Here is a 21,587-nt window from a genome sequence, read left to right on the forward strand (position 1 = left end):
GTAACATGTTTAGGATATGAATTAAAACTTTTACTTGTGAAATAGCCTTCCAATGTAATGGAACATCCTATAAATGCCGTAGGGCACATTATATAAATGCCCTAGGGCACAGCAGATTTTGTGTTGCAGCTGGTTTCCGCTGTATTACCAAATTTGAATATTAAAACGTACCAGATGTCTACAGAATATGACATGTTCACTTTTGATTGGACAGTACTTTACTACGGCGCTGTCATTCGTTTCTGGAATTTGGTGACCAGGGCTTTACGTGTAAATAAAACACCCGGAATTGAGCACTCTGATTGGTCAATCATAAGTGGATAGTTTTTAAATATATATATATATTGCCTAAATACATTGGTTTATGTGCCCAAGAGTAGGTGACACTTTGCCAGATGCCAGGAGGGCACATAAACCCATGTATTCAGGCAATAACATTTTTATTACGTGTCTCTTCACAGTGATGCTTTATGACATTTATTTACATGCAGGACATTCTCAAAAAAATTTAAAATTATTGACCAGCATCAAACAGATTTTAACGAAACTCAAAATAGCAGTGCACGCATAGATATTTTACATCTAGTGTTAAGCGTCTACTTTGACGTCAAAAACGTCAAAGGACTTCACTGGGTAATTATTGAAACCGGTCAGTACATCGTTCACCGGCCAGCTAACTCCCCGGATGTTCCTATTCAAATCAATGCACTGATTTTGCACTCACATTGAAGCATGTAATAAATATGTGTATGTGTGTGTGTGTGTGTACATATTCATGTATATATATAGATACACAAAATAGGCATATACAAATACAATTTATGGTATATACAAACATTTACAAATACTGGACTATATACAGAAAGAAACCGTTGCACTCAACAGATAAAGTTACTACTGTCTGATATTACTACACTGGTTTTTGGATCAGATCTATCTATACAATAAGTGCACTTTGCTCCATAACTATTTGCCCTTATTAACCCTTTGAGCGCCAAAGTCAATTTTTGTTGCCTTTATAAAATATACTGTAGTCAATTTTTTCAGATTTTAGCCAGAATTTTGATTAAAGGCTGTAGCCGATGAAATGTGACATTCATTTTTAAAAATACAGAAGAATTTATAAACATAGGGCCAAAGTCCCTGAAGCTACTATAGACATGGATACAAAATTAAGTATTTCCTGACTGTATGAAATTATCTCACTAAGGTCATCCTAGGGACTTGTAAACCAAATATTAAAGCTGTCTGACCAGCGGTTTTGAAAAAACAAGCAACTCAACAGTTGACAGAGCTCTGCTGTGTTATGTAGAGAATAACCTTTCATGACACATGTATTGATGAAGAAGGTGGATATCTTTGATAGCTCATTTCAGGATGGCCTGACCAAAAATGGGAAAAAAAATCCGTAAAAATTCAGATTTGCATATTTTAACAAATCTAAGTTGGGTTATCCCTAGGGACCTGTATACCAAATAACAAAGCTGTCTGACCAGTGGTTATGAAGAAGATTTTTTACTACAAACGCTGACCAGTGGGTATGAAGAAGATTTTTTACTACAAACGCTAATTTGCATACATACATACATACATACATACATACAGACTGACGGTGCACGCCGGATGGATACCCATCCCAATAGCTTCTATAGACTATATTAGTCTATAGTCTATAGTAGCTAATAAACGAGAGTTAATTACATTCTAATGAAAGTAAACAAGACTTGCCTAAATCAAGATTTATGTCATAAAAAAATAAAAAAACAGCATATCTGTCAGGTTATAAAGAATCTTAAGCTGGTTACCTTTATCAGTATTTTCATCCTATTAACCAAGCACATTTTAACTTTCAAATTAACATTGCAGGTAAGTTCTGTTGAATAAGTTGAGACTGTACATACTCAGAGAAAGCACACTGAAGAGATAAATGTTTGAAACTTAAGAAGTTCAAGGTCATCAAAAGCATTATAAGGAATCATGTAACTTTCATTGCACTGTTTACACAGATTGCATAATTGCTATAAATAGCACATGAGGAATCTTACTGCCAAGCTTTACCATAAAAACCCTATCACTTTGACCACTCTTTTAATTGACCACTCTATTTTTTTCCTCAAAAAGTAATTTTATTTTATCCTTACCAAGTCAACCATAAATGGAAATTAGAACTTTCTCTATCTCTATTGACAATTTTGAGCAATTTCTTTTAGATAACATACAGGGCACAATAAATGACAGTTCAGAATATGTCAAAGTTGGGATTCAGGAAAGTTGCCTTTACATGTTTCAATCCTCCAAGATGGTAAGCATTTCACTATGAACTGTCAAAAAAAGTTGAACTTTCTGATAATTCTACACTAAAATTATTTTGGCTTTGATGATTTCCTAATTAATTCAATTATTTTTTCTGGGTGAATTGATAGGGTTTATACAGTACAAGAATTACATACAATGTAAATCAAATTTTGACCAAAAATGACAAAAAAATTCCTTAAAAATACACATTTGCATATTTCATCACAATTTGAACAAATCTAAGTTGGGTTACCCCTAGGGACCTGTATACCGAATAACAAAGCTGTCTGACCAGCGGTTATGAAGAAGAAGATTTTTTACCAAAAACGCCTTTTTTGGCATTAATTTGCCTATTTTCAACAATATCAAAAAATAAAAAAAATTGTTTGTCAAAATCATATTTTTCATCTACACAACAAATATCAAATCAGTAAGTACAGCGGTTCTCAAGATATTCGAGTGGACGGACGCCTCACAAACGGACATACATACATACATACATACATACATACATACACACAGACTGACGACGGACGCCGGACGGATACCCATCCCAATAGCTTCTATAGACTATAGTCTATAGTAGCTAAAAATTGGTAAAATGCTGCACTAAAATTTTGGTGGGAAAAATTATGGCTCGCAAAGGGTTAAATACCCTATCCTAATAGAATTGTGAAGAATCTTGGGAGTTCATGGATATCAGATACGAACCCAGTCAAAATGGTAACCCTACTAGTAGTATACAGTACACATTCTTGTGTATCTCTGGAATATGCTGCATGATATGGGTCCAGAATTTATGCTCCATATCAGCTTGATACTCATATCATGATAAAACTGTTCAGCTAGACATGCTACGCTACCCTAATTGTCAGTTCAAATCTGTAAAAGAAATTTTGAAGTTTTCTGTTTTCAAACTGAACAAAGATTATGAGATGGTTTGGAATTCCCCAGAAACTAGTCATTGGCTTACTAAAACTAAAGCAGCTTTATACCCTCTCCAAAAGCTTGTTAATTTTGTTATGTATATGTAAAGCTCTGCTTTCTTCTTTTGATTTCTCATGGAGCTGTTTCACCCTTGTGTACTCCTCAATACTTTTCTCAAAGGCAGCAGTGGCATTCTCCTTGTCTCCTAATTTGTGGCATGTTTCTCCCAGGCAACTTAGGGACTCTGCAATCCCATCATTCTTTGGTTGCTGGGCAAGGACTTTCTTTCTCATTTCAACAGCTTCAGTGAATGTCTCCCTAGCCTCTTGGAGTTTGTTGGCTTGCAGCAAGACTTCTCCCAGCTGTTGAAGTGTTCCAGCTGTCGATGCGTGCTCTTTCAGCCTCCGGCGGCGAATCTGGAGGGCAGATTTGAAACATTCCTCAGAATTGGTGTGGTCCTTGATGCGAGCGTAAACTTTCCCGCGATTGTTGTAAATCAATGAGGTATCATGGTGGTCCAATCCCATCACTTTTCTCATCTGATATGCTTCTTCCAGCATACCCAACGCCTTCTGTGAGTCTCCACGCTTACTGTACTCCATGGCAACGTTGTTCAGTGATATGACAACGTCGTTGGTCGGGTTCTTGTTGAAGCGCTTCTTCGTTGCTAGTCCTCGTTTGAAGTGTAGGAACGCAGTCTCACCATCACCAATCTGATTGTAGTACAGCCCAAGACCATTCTGTGCTCCACCCAGCACTGGATGATCACCAAACACATCTCCTTTCATCTTGTATGACTCAGTGTGGTACTTTTTAGCTTTGTCAAACATACCTGGGTAAAACAATGTATGAATCATGTAACTTAATAATTTTCTTGCACTTTTTTAATCTTAATTTATGCCAAGTATAATGGTCCTTTCAGCTCTTCAAGGAAGAAAATATGTAATTACTACTGTATGACAGGAAAATTTGAGGTACATACTTGAATATTCTCCTCTTTCTCTGAATATGCATACTGAGGAAATACTCGTAAATACACTTTGTAAAAATTAATATGCCTAGAGTATTAGATTGATTCCATACAGCTACATTCCCTGCTGTCAATGTTATATTAGGGAAAATGTGAACTTTTCCAGTTTGTTTCTTACTCACCTAACAGATTTGTTGATGAAATAAAAATAGTTTAGACAAGCCGTGTGAATATGAAAGTGAAAAAGTTGCTCACTGCGCCCAGCTCTACAAACTAATTTTCCTTTGATTATAGATACATTTGTATCTGGGATAACGTCTGAGAAACAAAGTTTATTAAATAGACATTCACCTATGTATGTGTAGACAGTGGCAAGTCTGGACAGAGTGGCCGCTGTGTCTTTATGTGGTACCATTTTCAGCCTTTCCTGCATTTCAAGAGCCGTGTTGAAATACCTGTCAAAATAAAGAACAGCCAACCATGTTATGAAATTGGGTAACTTTCTTACGTTTGTATGCATCCTGAGATGATGATATTACTTCCAACAAGTTTTGTGCAGTCACTTATAGCTACATGCCTGTGTCTTCATGTACATCAATGTCAAGGTGAATTTTCACATATGACTCATGAGAATATGAATTTCATTACCTCAGAGATTTTCTTTCCTTTCCCTGCATATGTAAATTCCACCCAACACTGGAATACAGCCGTGCTAATCGTTCACTGTCTCCCTGTGGTTTTAACAACTCTATGGCTTCCATGTAGCTATCGTATGCCTCTCGCCAGTTACCTGGTAATGGATTCAAAGCGAGTATTTTGTGAGAACTTCACTGATTGTATGACGACTCCACAACATTTGCATCAAGAAAATGATGTGCAAGTACTTCTCATCAAACTATTACTGATAATATGTTATAACATAATTTTAGACTGATACAAAGAGATAAGTGAGCCATTCATAAACAGCTGTGACTGGCTATAGGTTTGATGTCCTTACTCTGCGCAATCATAGACCCTCGAGGGTCTATGGCGCAATTTATCATTTTTCTCTGGTGAGGTTTATACTGTTACAATACTGAATTTCTTCTAAAATATGCTCAATTTTTATGAACTTGCAGGTCAAGTAATTTTCTTCCATGCTCATCGATACTTTGAATTTAGTTATTACTTTGAACTTGAATTTCTCATCTTTTTGAGATGTCATCAGCTCAAAAGAGAAATTCACTGAGTGTGACCAAAAAGCAAAAAAGAATTTGTCATACATTTTTATGTTTACTGGCAGCTAGAAAGTTAATCAGTACAAAGATGATCTAGGTATGCCTGAAATGTTCATGCACATCGGTCGGTTGGCTAGTTGTTGATTTCTGTTGGAATTCTTGATAGCATCAAATATGTTAGAAAACATTTACTATTATAATTGTGAAATGTACTTGAATCAGAATGTGATGCAAGTGTTAACAAACTCAGCAGTGGGCCTGTGTTTAAAACGTAACAGATTATCTGTGAAAACATACCTCTGATTTGGTTCAAGGCCTGACCATAGCAATGGAGCATGACAGCACAGTCCTCATTGTTACCATTCATTCTTGCAGAGTTCACACAGGCCGTGTAGAATTCAACACAACCACTTGTTGACAAGAAATCAATGAGTATGTATTCCCCGTGTCTAGCTGCATCCATGATGGCTCTGTAGCGGTCAGGTCGACAGTGCATGGCTTCGCACAAGAACTTCTCAATATTCTGTAACTCCACACTGACCAGTGGTAAGGTGCTTCTTGCATGGTGGTCAACTTTCCCTGACATTTCATTCAGTAAGTGAACGAAGAAGGCACAGAATCTGTCACGTACCAGGTGCTCGTCACGCAGGTGGGAGTAATGGTCTTGTATGAACTCCCTTATGAAAGGGTGCAAGTCGTACCTTTTACTTGAGACCATGGCATCGACAAAGGCATCTAGCAATGAACGTCTTTCCATCGGCAGTAAAACGTCTTGTTTTACATATGCTGTCTTCTCTTTTCCAGTCACTGCAGCTGCCAAGCCTGGGCCGAAAGATCCCGGAATGTATTCCAGCTCAGCTGAATGCTCCTTGAGAATTCCTGACAGTTTGTCCATTGATGCTGCAATCACAGCAGCTGTCTGTTCCTCAAAGATTCCACCACTGCCAAGTTTAGCACATAGCTGCTCAGCTGTGTACGCGCCATCACGGATTGCTGTGGCTGCAATGATCAATGGTTTTGGCAGCCTTCCACATGCCACGGCGATATGTTTTCTGTATTCTTGGTCAATCCCCACCTCAGCTGTCAGCTGTAGGAGCTCTTCTGCATCTTCCTGTGTGAGGGATTTCAGTTCTACACTATACAAAAGTGACTGGGCAATACTGAACTTGAACTTCACTCGTGTTGTGACGACCAGGTTGATGAAATTTGATTCGACTACGATGTCCTTGCACAAATTCATGAAGTCTGATTGCAGATCTCTACTGCTGTCTGATGACATGTCTTCTGCATTGTCAAATATGACGAGGTGATATTCTTGAAGATTCTTTATAGTCTTCAAAAGGCTGTGCATATTGACAGCATACTGGCTGTACAATTGTGGCTGTGTCAATTGATGCCCATGGAATGGATCTGAGGGCTTCTTAGAAAGCGTATCTCCAGACAGCTGCCTGTCACTAGACTCTGAACAATTATTATACGAATCAAGTGATTGGTTGACTAGGGCTCTCTTGCTATCTAAAGTGAGTTTTGATAGGCCCTCTCCGGATATAACTGAATTTGACTGATCAAAAATGACTGACAAATGGAACAAGACTTGCTGGATATTCTGTATGCGTCTCAGGCTGACTTCATAGACATGGAGAATCTCATCCTCAGCTTGGAAGGCTCTCTTCAAACTTTCACCAAGTTGCCTGGCTAGTTCTGTTTTACCAACCATTGCCATGCCGCTGATTTGGATCAACTGTACGCTACTGTCTAGTTTTTCTTGCATTGTGGACAGCTCGCTGTCCCGCCCGATGAACACCTTTTTAAAATCAGATGCCATTTTCTGTCAAAATTGAGAAAAAATTTGACTCCATTGATTAATGTCACCATGGTAATACTCATTATGTCCTTATACCAGTAGGTGTGAAATCAAATTATCTATTCAGATTTTCACCAAATTTTGCATGATACTTTACATAGTAAAACGAGATACTGTACTGAATTTCTGAGAAGATATTCTCATGTAATTTGACAATTTAATAAGAGAAACAGCAAGTTTTGATATTTCTCTTCATACTATGGTATATGTATTCAGGTTCAACAATCACAGTTTTTTTTTCTGATCGAGAGGGAAAAAAAACAGGGAAAACTTTGTCAAACGACATGTGGTTGTTTACAACAACTTGAACAAGGTGCTTTGCATTGTCTGCTTTTTGAGCCCTGAAGTCGGCTGGTGCATGGTGTGCTGTGTATGTCTCTTGTTATTAACTTAGCTTATTTTGATTTGAAAATATGTTTTAATCTAGCATAAAAATAGACGGGCAAATTGCTGTTCCTGGCTTTACTAATATTACTTCAAGTAGTCAAAGACTTCCTCTTAATACAGTGCCTGTTTCACCGATCAAAGATTCATTCTGTATTCTGTCTGTGACGCGTGACGACTGAAATATTGAAAATGTACTCACGATTGCACAGATTGTTACTGAAGTTTCCTGACGCCTGACGACGGAGTTTACAACTTCTGGGTTATCCAGGGATGAATTTAGGCATGGATTAGACACCATACAACAGCCGACCACTTTCTCTACATTTGTTGTTAATTTACTTCCTTCTTTTACTTGGTTTTCTCGATGTTATGAGCAATGGGGGATTTCCCCGTCCGTCGAGAATGAGAGATTACCTGTCACCAATGACACCATCGCCATGGGACCGGTGTTCTAAAACTTAAAACTTTTCACCGTTAAATTTGTCAAGGATCATAGGCTATTTTACCGGATTCGGATGAAACTGGCGCGACTGGAGTCGTTGAACTTCGGGATGAAAATGGACAAAATTGCAGAACATGAACAGACGAATGCAGTTGCTGTCTGCTTCTCAAGTGCGCCATCACTCGCCGACCCCAGCACAGGGGTCATTGAAGCTAACATGGCGTCTGCTGAAGACAACGGACAAGGTAAGCAGTAGTTTTTTAGCTGCCACGAGTATTCTTCGACTGATATTTGAACCACAAGAGCGGATATAGATGACTCCTTCCGAGTAACGTCACTAGGCAAGAATCTTTCGACAATTACAATAGTATCATGTTCGGTCAGCGTCTGCCACCACAGAAAACTCTGTGTTGACTTCATTGATACCACTCGTCATGGAGCTAGTCAATCTTTTTGTCTCCTTTATTTTCAGTGAACGTGTTCCGCTTTAGAGATAACTATCTAAAAGTAACACCAGATGAATATCAGGATTACCCAGATGCCCCCAGGGAGAGCAAAGTTCCACTTATAATAGACAATGGTAAGGCATCATAAGTTGTTGTTACATACACAATACTGGTCAGTTTCTGTCAATACGCCTAGTTTTGGTGGCTATTTTTGAATCAAACAAGGATGCCCAGCAAAACATCTTCCAAAATAAATGCATATAATAGTTGTAATAGCAAAACTCATTTCAAGGTCTAGGCCACCTCAGGCATGGTTGAAAGAAGTAAGAAAAGAAGAATGTTAAAGAAATACTAGTAGTTTGTCAACAGTAGCTATCCCACTGGAAATTTTTTATTGAAGTTTTACAGGGATCAGACAACTTCTTCTGGAAGTGTGGTCCCAAAAGTACTGGGATCTGAAAAAAAGAAAGCATTTTGAGGCATAATGAGTGAGAAACGCTGATTTAAAATGTGGTATTTGGGCTGAACATTCTGACAAATTTCCAAAATGGCTGTCTTTTGATATGCAAATGAGCGTGTAAAAATTTACATATTAGGAAGTATTCATTACCACCTATCAAGTCTTGTTCAGGGTCAAATTTGTAACTGTGAAGGTGCTTAACCTGGTGAAGTACAAAAATAACACTTTTGAAGTATGAAATTGTGTTTTTAACCTAAAAAATCATAAAAAACATTTCTACCCCTACCACTTCATACTTATGACACAAAAACCTTTGTCCTATAACTATTACATTATTTTACTGTGTTTTAAAAAGAAAATGCTTTTGTTAGTTGGGTTGTGTGTCTCTGTAAGAGTGTGTGTGTAACGTACAATACAACACTCACCAGTGCACACGCATACATGTAGCTGTCTTCATATAATGTGAGAAAACAATTTCTGCATCATTGTATTTATCATGACTTCATTTGCATATCATTTGCAAATATTAACATAAAATTTGATGCCAATACTTCACACCTGCTTGCACAGCTTTAATTTTTTGTGTACATCTATACAACTTTCCACGCTGTACTTCAGATGGCATTGTCATTTAAATCAGAAAGTTCTGCCTGCCCTACCGATGTTCTTTTGTTCGCAAAGTGTTCCATCGCCGGAAATTTGACTGGCGCTGAAATGCGCGATCACCGATAGCGCTTTTTTTGATGTCAATGGAAGGGGAATAACCTAATTTGTCCTTTACATAGCGTCTGACGTTCGTCTACGGTTACATATCGATAGATAAATGAGTCACTATATCATCATTTGCAGACTTACCTAAAAAACTACGGCAGTTTGGCTCCGTTGGGCGAAATTCCGCTTCCATCGCTTGCGGGAGATCAAATGACGTCGTTTACTTGCTGTCACACACCTCCACTGGTCATTCCAAATCTCGCGCGATTTCCTTCAGAGATGTCGTATTTCCCAATTTCCCAATTTCCCAATATGGCAGCTTCCATGTACGATTGGTGCGTTTTGCCGTTCGATATTTACTGACCAAGCTTTCTGTACAAGCGCATTTTACTATACAGGTTTTCATCCAGTGGATGTTGGTATGTTTAAGGAACTATTTCTAAGTTGGATTTACGTTTTTGGGACAAAGACACCGAGGATTGCATACAACTATTTCACTTATGTTTACATTGCTCCAGAATAGGCGCCCTCAGTGACTGGGCTCGCTATCAACAGTAACACTCTGCAGCAAAGGAAAAACCACTGTAGTTGCTGAATTTGATTGTGGATGCTTGAATGATTATTATACTTTCTCTTGAATCCTTATCACATCAATGCTTTCCTTGCAGGTGCCTACAATTGTAAAGTTGGGTGGGCAAATGACAGCCATCCCAGAATGCAGTTCAAGAATGTGATTGCCAAACAACGGGGCAAGAAGGATGCTGACATTCAAATTGGCAATGACATCACAAACATAGAAGTTGTCAGGTGGCTGTTGAAAACACAGTTTGACAGGAATGTTGTTGTGCACTATGAAGCACAGGAATTAATATTTGATTACATTTTCTCTCATCTCGGAATTAAGACACAGGGAAGCATTGATCATCCCATCATCATGACAGAACCAGTTTGTAATCCAAATTATTGTAGACAATGTAAGTGTGACAGCTCTCATCTCACATTTGACTGAGTTACCTTTGCTTCTTTACATTTTTATACATTATCACTGAGAAAGACTCACAGAGATGCATTCTTTGATGTTGTACATCCATTGTCCTACCAGGTATTAAAGTATACTGTGTACTCATTTAATTCCCGCTTTTCTAGGTCTTATTTTTCATTGAAATTGAATTCTGTCAAAACAATTTGCTTTCCGCTTTATCTCATTGGAAATGGTCCTCTACAGGAAAACAGGTTAAAGCTGTTTCACCTCCAACTCCCTGTGAATAGATCCACTCTCACCATTGGTAACAATGGGTTTGGGCCAAACCATGGTGGTGAGAGGTTTTTTAAAGGCATGGTTCAGGCATCAGATTGTCTTGCCAGGAAATTTAGAGAGAATTTAGAGAACTAGATTACAATTTCAATGGAAGACAAAAGGCTATGACACCTTCATAATCCTTTTACAGACTAGAACAAACTCAATCCCTGGGATTGATTCCCCTACTTTAAAGTCTTTCCTTTTTTCAAAAGCACATACTATGACTTGAGGTGATTTAGCAATTTCCATGTGACTGTTATTAGTATCAGTGTTCTGTTTTTCTTTTCCAGTGATGTCAGAGTTGTTATTTGAATGTTACCACGTGCCACAGATTGCCTATGGCGTTGACAGTCTATTTAGTTTTCAGTATAACATGCCGCAAGCTGGTGAGTAGAAGTTATCCAACATACAGAAGTCTACCACAAATATTTTATCAAAAAATTTGCCAATTATTACGCGTAAAGTACTAGTACAAGTCAGTTTTGCATTATCATATAAATCGCTGACCAGAAGCGATATTTCAAGGTAAAGTATTCAGTAATTATGTCAGTTAGGAGTGAAGCATTTCATTTTAAGTTGTTATGTGTACAGTAACACTTATTCCCTTGAAAGGTCTTAGCAATTTTGTTCAGCAACCTTAAGAACTGTACAACTTTTCATAGTTCACAATGGAAAAAACAATTGTGCATATTGGTTCGATGTCCACTCTTACAATATAAACAATGAGGAGGGGTTATCTCAGTCAGAGAGAGTGTGATATCACTGTTGCCCATTCTCAAATGTCAGTTCGTCAAATTTTGAGGATAAAATAAATGTAGAATTTCTTATGTTTTCTCCTAGATCATCAAATGAAATTGACAAGGTCATAAGGCCCATTTGACTTTGGTTCAACTTTCAGAAAACATATTTGATTCTTGATATTGAATCATTAAAGATTTTCCTCTTTTTGTCTTTTTCTCTTCCAATTTGTTTCACATTAGCCAAGAGTACTGGTATTGTGTTGTCATCCGGATATCAAACAACCCATGTGTTACCTGTCATCAATGGAAGGTTAGATTCCACAAACTGCAAGAGAATCAACATTGGAGGAGCCCAGGCAACCACTTTCATGCATCGTCTACTACAGCTGAAATATCCAGCTCATTTTGGTGCTATTACACTGAGCAGGGCAGAGGTAAGAAAGACACTGAACTTTATGTTTTAGGTTACTACTGTTGAGTGCTTTGCATTCACAATATGAACCTGTTTACTGTCACAATCATATCTCAAGCAAATTTGTTTGCTCCATGTTGCATAATGCAGGTAGACAATTGAAAAACGTGAACTGCACAGCCTCATGTTGATTGTTTTTATGAAACTACATCACAGTGGAAACATATAGTGGTCAACAGCAGCTTGTTGATAAGATATCCAGTCACACTGTAAAAGTATAATATTGTTGTAGCTAGCAGAGATGAATATGCACCTGTTTCACAAGAAGGGTATCATTGAATTTACAAAGAAATCATTTTGAAGTTTGGTGTACATTATGCTATACCATAGAACAGACCTACAAATTTACATAGACAGCATGTAACTTTCCTTTTTTCCAGAAAATGACACAATATAAATTTCCACAATATGGTGGCAATCTGTATTCAACAACAAAAGTTTGTCAGAGAAAATAGGAAGATGTGTACTGTAGTATGTACTTTCATCATATTCTGCAAATATCATGCTATGAGCATACTGAGATATGGCCTCTATGACTCAATAGCCCACACTTTCATCATATTCTGCAAATATCATGCTATGAGCATACTGAGATATGACCTCTATGACTCAATAGCTCACACTTCTGTGTTTCTGTGTGAATTATATTTCTTGATAGGAGCTAGTGAATGAACACACATTCATGGCAGAGGACTATGCCACAGAACTTGAAAAATGGAATTCACTAGAATATTACCATGAGAATGTACATAAAATACAATTGCCATACACACCAGTAAGTAACTTACAATATAATAAGACTATCAGCACTTATTTTATCACTTTATCTTCATTGCTGAAAACCAGACTTTTTTGCATCCTGATTTTGCCGAATGGAATTTTGTGGAATGCCTCTTTTCTGCCTGCGACATTTCCAAAAATACAAATTCAATAGCAAAGCAACCATAGCACAGGTTATTTGACTGCTCTTTGGCATATCAAATCACATAGAACTTGTGGGAGATAGTTTGACTGTAAGTTCAGGTTAAGTTCAGGACTTACTTTCAACTGAATAAGATCTGGCAGAATACTGAGCCACAATTGAAGAGGATTGATTTGTGTTCACAGTAATTGTTGATCAGATTGTTCTATGTGAATGTTTACAATTAATTGATCATAACTGTTTTCTCAAGATACCGGGGAGCACACTATCTGCAAAGGACAAGGAGGAGAGGAGACAGCAACAGATCAAAAGACTTCAAGAAATGAATGCTAAGAGAAGAGAAAGTAAGGTAATGAATGCACACAGCCTGATACCAACCCTTGCACCCCATAGCCCTAATGGAATCAAACATTTGCATAATAATATGGTTAAACAGTGAAGAAAAAGTTTTAGAATTTTGATTATAATAACATTGCAATTGTTTTGTTTTAGCTGGATCAGTGAACATGCAATACTAGTTGTTTAGAGTTACTGCTTAAACAGATTGATCAACTGTTTTAACGGACTCCAGATCAATTTCAACTTCAGAACCTTCCTTCCAACAAATACACAACTTCACATTTCTGTCTGTGTTCACTTGTCTGCTGTAGTTGTGTTTACTACATTTGATTTTCCAGTTTGAAATAAGCTATTTCTCTCGTAGATTGTAAAAAAACCAAGTGTTTAATCGCTGGAACTAATAAAGTCAATTTATGTATCGGTATTACAAACCAAAATACTTTTCTGTGAATGTGATTCATATTTGAGTATATAATATGATATGATATGTAGTCAAGTGAGAAGGTCTACTGCAGTTTTCATGAATAACAAGGCAGAGGACATAGAAAGGTTACACACTGAAAAAAAAAGTTTGAGGTTTTCAAATTTTTGGAAAACATATTGTTGAACTAAAACGAGCAGAACTCTTCATTGCAGTCGGTTTTACTATCTGTCCATGACATGACACTGGGTGTTTTAAAATCCTAATTGAGCATCAGAGAAGACGTAGATTACAGAGATATCCCATCTAATCCCATCTGATTAAGATTTGTTCAAATTCAAATCTCAGTTACTAACGTATGTACATCATTTCATAGTTTTTTTGGCATACCCCTTTTTTTATCTGTCAAGAGATTTGACCAGAAACAGAGAAGAGGGGAGGGAAGGGTATGAATAGGGGACAATCAGTGTCAAAACTGAAAAAAATTCTTTTCACAGCTTGCAGCAGATCAAGAAAAACTGGAACAGTTGATGAGTATTCAAGAACTCATAGAGGATGAAGATGAAGATACATTCAATGTAAGTATTGGGGAGGAAAGCCAGCATTGGAATCAGAATCAGTTTTGGAATCTCTGTGATATCATCAATATTTGGGAGCCTGACCTTTTCACACCTGTACTGGGCTTGAATGCTGTTTTGCCAATGCCCCAGAAATGTTATTCATTCCTTCTTGTAGTTGATGTGTGTAATCTTGTGTAGAACATTAAGCCTACTGCTGCCGGATAGTATCACTTCCCAGTGTGCCAAGTCAGTAAAAATGGCATTATAAGCCAAATCTGTCTGTACTTTTACCTTCTTAGTATGGTATGTTATAGCAGGTTTAGTCACAAAAACTCATATTTACAGTGTCTAGGTATTCAGAGACATTGGAATATTCAAGTTTTTGTTAAATGCAACACATAGGACCTGCTATGCCTCACTGGTCGTAACCAACTTGATCTTATGGTAACATGTGAACTTGACAGGATGATTGTAATGACAGCCACAGAGATAACAGAGATAAATTACAATTTCATTGATGCCTACTGATGGCTGTTATTAAAAGCATACAAGGCATAATGATAAACAAACCACATTTAGCAATGTATGTGATGGTCGTCATATCAAAATACGAAAACGTTAGTAGATATAGTCATGAGACTTCTTGTCCCGATTATATTCATGTTTGTTGTCAATAAAATAACACAGCAGTTTTGATATTGCTTTCAAAATTTCCCTCTTTCTTTGATACACCGGTAATGGACAAGTGATATTTTTTATTGAGGTGTCTTTTAACTTTGAGTGTATGATCATTATTGTAAAATTTTTGCCAACTATGGAAATAGAGAGAGAAAGTTTACAAGAAATTTGAAGGAAAGGTTCATGCTTCAATGTTTCAAAATTTGACATAGAAAAACTTGAGAAGTTTACATATATGCATGTTTGAAAATGTGACAGAGAGCACTTGAGAAGTTTGGTTATTCATCTGCTGAAGAGTGCCAGGCCGCCATCAACAAACTGAATTTATCAATTCAGAAAACTCGTGAGAAGATACTTGGCATTGAGCCAGCTGATGACAGCAACAATCAAGAGGTAATCTCAAAGTAATACTTCAGACTGTGTTTTGGGTAGAAAGGTATGGTCACTAACAAGAAAAAAAATGAGTTCTGAAGATGTCAAAATTCTCTGCACAGTAAAGTATCAGAAAGTTATTCACAGTTATCCAGTCTACTCAAAATCATTGATATATTTTTATGGTCAGTTGTGAAGTTTTACAGCTAATTTTTATGAAAATGCACTGTTGATACTGAGTTGGTATAGACAATACTGATCATAACTATTATATTGATGTGTCAGAGGTTAGCACTAGTGATCTCAGATCCAAACCCCTCAGTTATTTTGCTTGGACTAGTAAATCTGACATTCCATAGGACTGGTCAGACAGACAAGTAAATACCAATGGATCAACTGCAGGACCTACATGTTAATGGTGTTTTGGATCATTGAATGTAAAATACATATACACAACTTCATTTGTATTTATGAAAATTCACTCTCAATCTTGTTTTCAAATCTCAAATTTGACAACCAACAGCCGTGCAAAGAGGAACCAACCTTTGATCTGCTGGACATTCCGGATGAAGCCATGACTCTGGAACAGAAAGAGGAAAAACGGAGACAGAAGATCTTGAAGAGTGCCCATGAAGCAAGACTGAAGGCAAAACGATTGCGTGAAGAACTGAAAGCACAGCAAGAGGAAGAACAGAAAGTGATGGAAGCCAAGAGACAGTTAGATTTGGAGAGCTGGTTGGCTGATATCAGACAACAGAGACAGGTTAGGATTGTAGTTAGATTTGGAGAGCTGGTTGGCTGATGTCAGACAACAGAGACAGGTTAAGATTGTAGTTAGATTTGGAGAGGTGGTTGGCTGATGTCAGACAACAGAGACAGGTTAGGATTGTAGTTAGATTTGGATAGCTGGTTGGCTGATATCAGACAACAGAGACAGGTTAGGATTGTAGCTAGATTTGGATAGCTGGTTGGCTGATGTCAGACAACAGAGACAGGTTAGGATTGTAGTTAGATTTGGATAGCTGGTTGGTAGATATCAGACAACAGAGGCAGGTTAGGATTGTACTTTGATTTTGAATCTGGTTGGAGACAGACATCAGAGAAAGTTTAGGATTGTAGTTTGATTTTGATGGTTTGTTGGCATCAGACTATAGAGGCAGTGTTGGATAGTTTGTTAGACAACGGAAAGCACAGTAAATTGTTAAAAAGTCAATATTCGAATCAACAAAGGCCTATTTTATTAAATTTTTATAATCCCGTAAATTACTGAAATTGTAATATGTATGTAAGAAATAGTCATGACAAGGCTAAGATGAACAGGCCATAGTAAGGGTACATTACATTCCTTGTAGGTTAATTACTGTATAGGGAGGAAGACAGACTTACATTTATTTCTTTTTATAGGAACTTTTAGAGAATAGGTCACAAAGACAACAACAGAAGACAGAACTTGCCAAGAGAAAAAGCCAAGCATCACAGGAAAGAATGAGAATTTTAACACAGCTTGCTCATGAAGGACAAGGTAAGGGTACGTTTCTGTACTTTGCCATCAAACATTGTCTATTTTCATCTCATATATGAACAGTCTCAGTGATGGATACACATTACCAGCACCAGTGAACTGGTGAACTTTCAGATGAATTTATCACTTACTGATTTACTTGCACTGATGTCATTTAGCTTGTTCACAGGTTGCATTTGTGTGTGTTCACAATGACTGCCATTATGGGTACTAGCCAGTTCTTTCAAAAGTTCATTCATGTTCATTCAGTTTGATGTAGTATGCATGAATGCATAATATCCGTTGGTCTATAAATCCCCTTTTTAAGAAATCTTATATTTAGGAAATCTGAGTAACCTTACATTCACTGTACTTTGAAGGACCTGCTGTTCTGATTCTACTAATGTTAGTTGTTTATTCCATATTTTATTATTTATTTGTTTATTTATTTATTTAGCCAAAGGTGGAAGTGGTAAAGGGAAAGAAGACACATTTGGTCAAAATGATGAAGATTGGAATGTTTACAAGACAATTGTGAGTTGAATATGTACAGTTCTGCCAATATTAAGAAGCACAAATATATTATTATCTGTTGAAAAACACTGATCATTAATCTAGACTTTTGCTGAAAAACTAGATTTCTGAATATTGATTATGATCTTTCTGACACTACTTGTAAAAGATGAGATCTTACATGGTGACTTAGTTGTGTACCAGCCACATACTTTTCCTAGTATCGAGACAGCAACTTTTCCCAAGAAGAGAGTTCGGTACGTCATGCTTTTTGTACAAACAGGCTTGATGAAATGGAAAAACAGATAACTCAGGAATTTATAGGAGAATCTGAAAGAAATGTTCAAATGATAGAACAACAGAAATTATATGTAAATAGAAAATGTTGTGAACAGACTGGTGTGTGTGTAATGGACAATGTATGTTTACATTGACTGAGCATGTCAGAGTGTAGAGAGTAGATGTACACTGTACAGCACTATATTCACAGGTCTATTGACTAGGACTCAGATTTGTCAGTCTTTATACAGCTAACATACTTCATCCCTTGTGCTTGTAACATCATAAATTACGCATGGATGGTTTTGTTTTCACAGAACAAGGAAGGTGGTGACAGTGATTCAGAAGCAGAGCAGGAGAAACTAGCTGAGTTGGAACAGTTACTAGCAGAGTATGATCCTGAATTTCAAAAGTAAGAACCGTCTTCTAGAGGGGTTGTGTCATATCACATTGTCATACACAGTGAGTTACACCTTTGTGTGGAACAAGTCATAGCCCCTTGTGTCAGGTTGTCTTAACTTCACCCTGTAGTCCCCTACCTTTCCACTGATACATACATGTATACCCTAACTTTTGTTTGAGTATCTTTGTAATGAGGACATGTACTGTAAATTATATCAAGGCAGAATGCACCGCGGAGATAGTTTTTCAAACTCAAATTTTTACAATACTTGTCTGATCTGCGGCATGTTTAGAGTCATTTTGATGCCCGTGGAGTAAATAAAAATTTTCACCATCTTACATTTGTGAAGATAAAATTTTCCCATTGCATGAGATTACAGTATGACGTCCTTCAAAAATTTCAAACATTTTAAATTTTACGAAATTTTGCTTTTCAAAATTTTGACAGTGACCCTGATTTTTATTCTTGATTAGGAAAGACAGTGGTTAAAATTTTGAGGAAATTTTTCACTAAAGCATAAAACTGTCTGTTTAAGGCATGTATTGCATGCAATATTTCATTGCATTCATTTTGTAGCATATAAAAAATGACATTGCTCTTTTGATTATGCACCAATGATACAATTTTTAATTAAACCAGCGGCAACATTTTATATTTCAGAGAGACTCCAGCCCAACAACAGGTTGGCATGGTATTTGATATTGCAGAGTATTACCAGCTCCACTTGGGAGTGGAAAGAATCCGGGTGCCGGAACTGCTATTCCAGCCTTCCATGATGGGAATAGACCAGGCAGGGCTGGCAGAGACCCTGCAGTATGTCCTCAGTAGATATCCACCAGATGTACAGAACACACTTGTACAGGTGAGCAACCAAGTCACATTGTATTTAAAGGACTATACTACTGTCAAGACTTTGCCCAACCAAGTTGAGTTTAATGTTTGAAAGCTAATTAGTTGTCCTACAGTAATTTCAAAAAATGTGTATAATTGAGTCGTTCTCAAATAATGGTACTTCTTGTTTTAGTGATTATGTTCAAAATATGAACTATACTATATCTCATGTTTAACTTGTTACCCTACAGTTTAATTTAATTGTAAAAGTAACTTGATCAAGATGATCAGTATATCTGAATCCTGTAAATCTGAAAGTACTCAGCTAAAAATTATCTATGTGGGAAACTTCTTCAGATCTTCACTGAGACTGCTGTCCAGGAGAAAAGAAATTTTCTTGGAATCTGAGTCACATGGTAAAACCATAAAAGTCTGTATCATAACTTGTAGAAAATCACATAATAGTGAAAGATTCCTGGTCATCATTTTGACTCCTTTGTCATTTATCACGTAACTTACACATCCATTTACACAGACTATCTTCTTAACTGGTGGGAATACCCTCTATCCAAACTTAAAAACCAGACTAGAGACAGAATTGCTAGCAATGAGACCATTCCAGTCAACTTTCAAAGTTTACACCGCAAGTAAGTAGTCATCTTGATTTTTAGTGGTCACTTTTCATTGATTTGTGATTGGAATAGCCATTCAGACTGTATAAGCCAGTTTACTTTTATTGTGCTGGACAACATTGTAGTGCCTCTCTCCTGTCATTTTGTACCTCAATTTGTACAAATCAGAAAGTGTGAATGCAGCATATTACCACCAGTCATATCATTGACTGGTGTTTTCATTACATGTCTCAGTTCAATAGTACCTAAATATTCTACACTGCAAAAACTGAATCATCACCCTAGAAACAAAAGTCAAGTTTGTTTCTGCTCATCAAAATCAAATATTGACTTCGGTTTAAGGGAAAATGCAAAATCTGAAAGCGTTCATTATCATTCATTGACAGCACATTGCATCATTTATCACCTTCATTTTTCGCTGTCAAATTTTTGTTCCAAGAACTAACAGAAAAAAAGTCCATGTATCAGACTAAGGCTGACTTTATCATTCAGTCTCAGGTGATGTATGTCAGCATAGCTACTTATACAAATGCAAGATTCGGGGCACATGAATATTCCACATTGATAAAGAATCATTAGCATAAAATTTACATACTGTAACAATGCTCATTAATATAATTTGCATAAATTACTACTAATGTGCCCCGTATTTTGCACTAATAGTAGCTACGCCAAGACTGGATGAAAGAAGATAATGTGAAAGAGATAAGGGGTTTGTGCTGCAGTGCCTCTGTAATGTCCCATCACTGGCACACAAACCTTGCATCCAAACTCAGCATTACTGTTCACACTTTGATACCTTTCAGACGACGCTCTGCTAGATTCCTGGTACGGAGCACGGAATTGGGCGCTGACACCACAATGCAAAACGTACTACATCACCAAGGCAGAGTATGATGAGAAAGGTGCAGAGTATCTCAAAGAACACCATGCTTCTAACCGATACATTCCAAATCCAAAATGATATCTCAAACAAAAACGGTACTTTAAAACTTTCCCTGTGAATCATCAAAACTTGAAAATATACTGCCATGAGAAGAGGTTACCTTTGATCCACAACCAGTCCATTTTACAGCAAATTGATATAATTTTCTATGTCAGAAATAGTAAGTGTTGTATCTTTATTATATACTTCAGTGGGCAATAATATCACATCAGCCTGTAAAAATACTGTGAAACATTGACATTCTTTATAAAGCTGGTTGTTTATTACAGTCAACTATGCCATTGCTCTCAAGGCAATGAACTCAGATATGCAAAGCTTTGGCTGTGACTTAAGGGGTCGACTCTTAGAGCATATCTGTGAAAGAGCAAAGGACAGTTCAAGATTTCCGTTTGTAAACCTTAGTGAACACTGTAGCCATTGAACGTCTGAGCTACATTTTTTAGCGACAGGAAATATTATCTTTGCATATTTTTTACGTCTCTATAAATAAATTTATATTTATCAAACCGAAGTGAAGTTATCCTCGTGTATGCATGTCTAAATTTGGTGATTCAAATATCTGTATCTGTAGGAGACAACATTTTTGTATTGATTTTATTATTTCATGTAGTACAGACCTTGTACAAATTGGCAAGAAATTCAACCTTATAGTCTGCCTGCCTGGGATCATTGAAGTGATCAGGGTTAAATTTGCAAAAATTGATATAATTAGAAGTTGCATGACAACAAAGTTGTACTAGGGTTCGCATGATTATGTTTGTAAGTATTAAATAAGAAAACTAAAGGTAGCCATAGGTGATTTTTTTTGCCTTGAAACACAAAGAAGATGAAATATAACAGCAACAATAGTTGTATGAGGGTTAGAATGTGTGTCGGGTCTGGTCAGAGGGTTGGAATGTGTGTTTGGTCTGGAGTCTGGTTAGATTGTCAATATCATTACATTCCCAAAGTTGAAAGTT

General features: G+C 37.0%; 2 protein-coding genes across 4 annotated transcripts; one reads left to right on the forward strand and one right to left on the reverse strand.

Moving 5' to 3' along the window:
* Nucleotides 1–801: 801 nt before the first annotated feature.
* On the reverse strand, nucleotides 802–8,250 carry LOC139114554 (uncharacterized). 2 transcript variants are annotated; one of them, XM_070676350.1, is made up of 5 exons: nucleotides 7,860–8,111; nucleotides 5,707–7,237; nucleotides 4,841–4,982; nucleotides 4,544–4,647; nucleotides 802–4,054 (listed from the first exon to the last, which is right to left on the reverse strand). In XM_070676350.1, exons 1-5 carry the CDS (start codon nucleotides 7,956–7,958, stop codon nucleotides 3,285–3,287), a joined length of 2,646 nt encoding a protein of 881 aa, XP_070532451.1. In that variant the 5' UTR covers nucleotides 7,959–8,111; the 3' UTR covers nucleotides 802–3,284. The 2 variants fall into 2 exon arrangements, with proteins under 2 accessions (XP_070532451.1, XP_070532452.1); XM_070676351.1 differs by lacking the exon at nucleotides 7,860–8,111 and adding an exon at nucleotides 8,167–8,250 and having other exon boundaries at nucleotides 3,136–4,054.
* On the forward strand, nucleotides 8,203–21,139 carry LOC139114555 (actin-related protein 5-like). Of its 2 annotated transcripts, none has more exons than XM_070676353.1 (16): nucleotides 8,203–8,347; nucleotides 8,575–8,682; nucleotides 10,388–10,693; nucleotides 11,310–11,405; nucleotides 12,000–12,193; nucleotides 12,890–13,006; nucleotides 13,404–13,502; nucleotides 14,411–14,491; nucleotides 15,410–15,544; nucleotides 16,047–16,286; nucleotides 16,928–17,051; nucleotides 17,482–17,558; nucleotides 18,134–18,228; nucleotides 18,880–19,081; nucleotides 19,586–19,697; nucleotides 20,489–21,139. In XM_070676353.1, the coding sequence occupies exons 1-16, from the start codon at nucleotides 8,212–8,214 to the stop codon at nucleotides 20,644–20,646; spliced, it is 2,280 nt and encodes a 759-aa protein (XP_070532454.1). In that variant the 5' UTR covers nucleotides 8,203–8,211; the 3' UTR covers nucleotides 20,647–21,139. The 2 variants fall into 2 exon arrangements, with proteins under 2 accessions (XP_070532454.1, XP_070532455.1); XM_070676354.1 differs by having other exon boundaries at nucleotides 16,928–17,045.
* Nucleotides 21,140–21,587: the final 448 nt, after the last annotated feature.

The sequence above is a fragment of the Ptychodera flava genome, chromosome 16, assembly GCF_041260155.1.
Source record: "Ptychodera flava strain L36383 chromosome 16, AS_Pfla_20210202, whole genome shotgun sequence".
NCBI classification, from domain to species: Eukaryota; Metazoa; Hemichordata; class Enteropneusta; family Ptychoderidae; genus Ptychodera; species Ptychodera flava.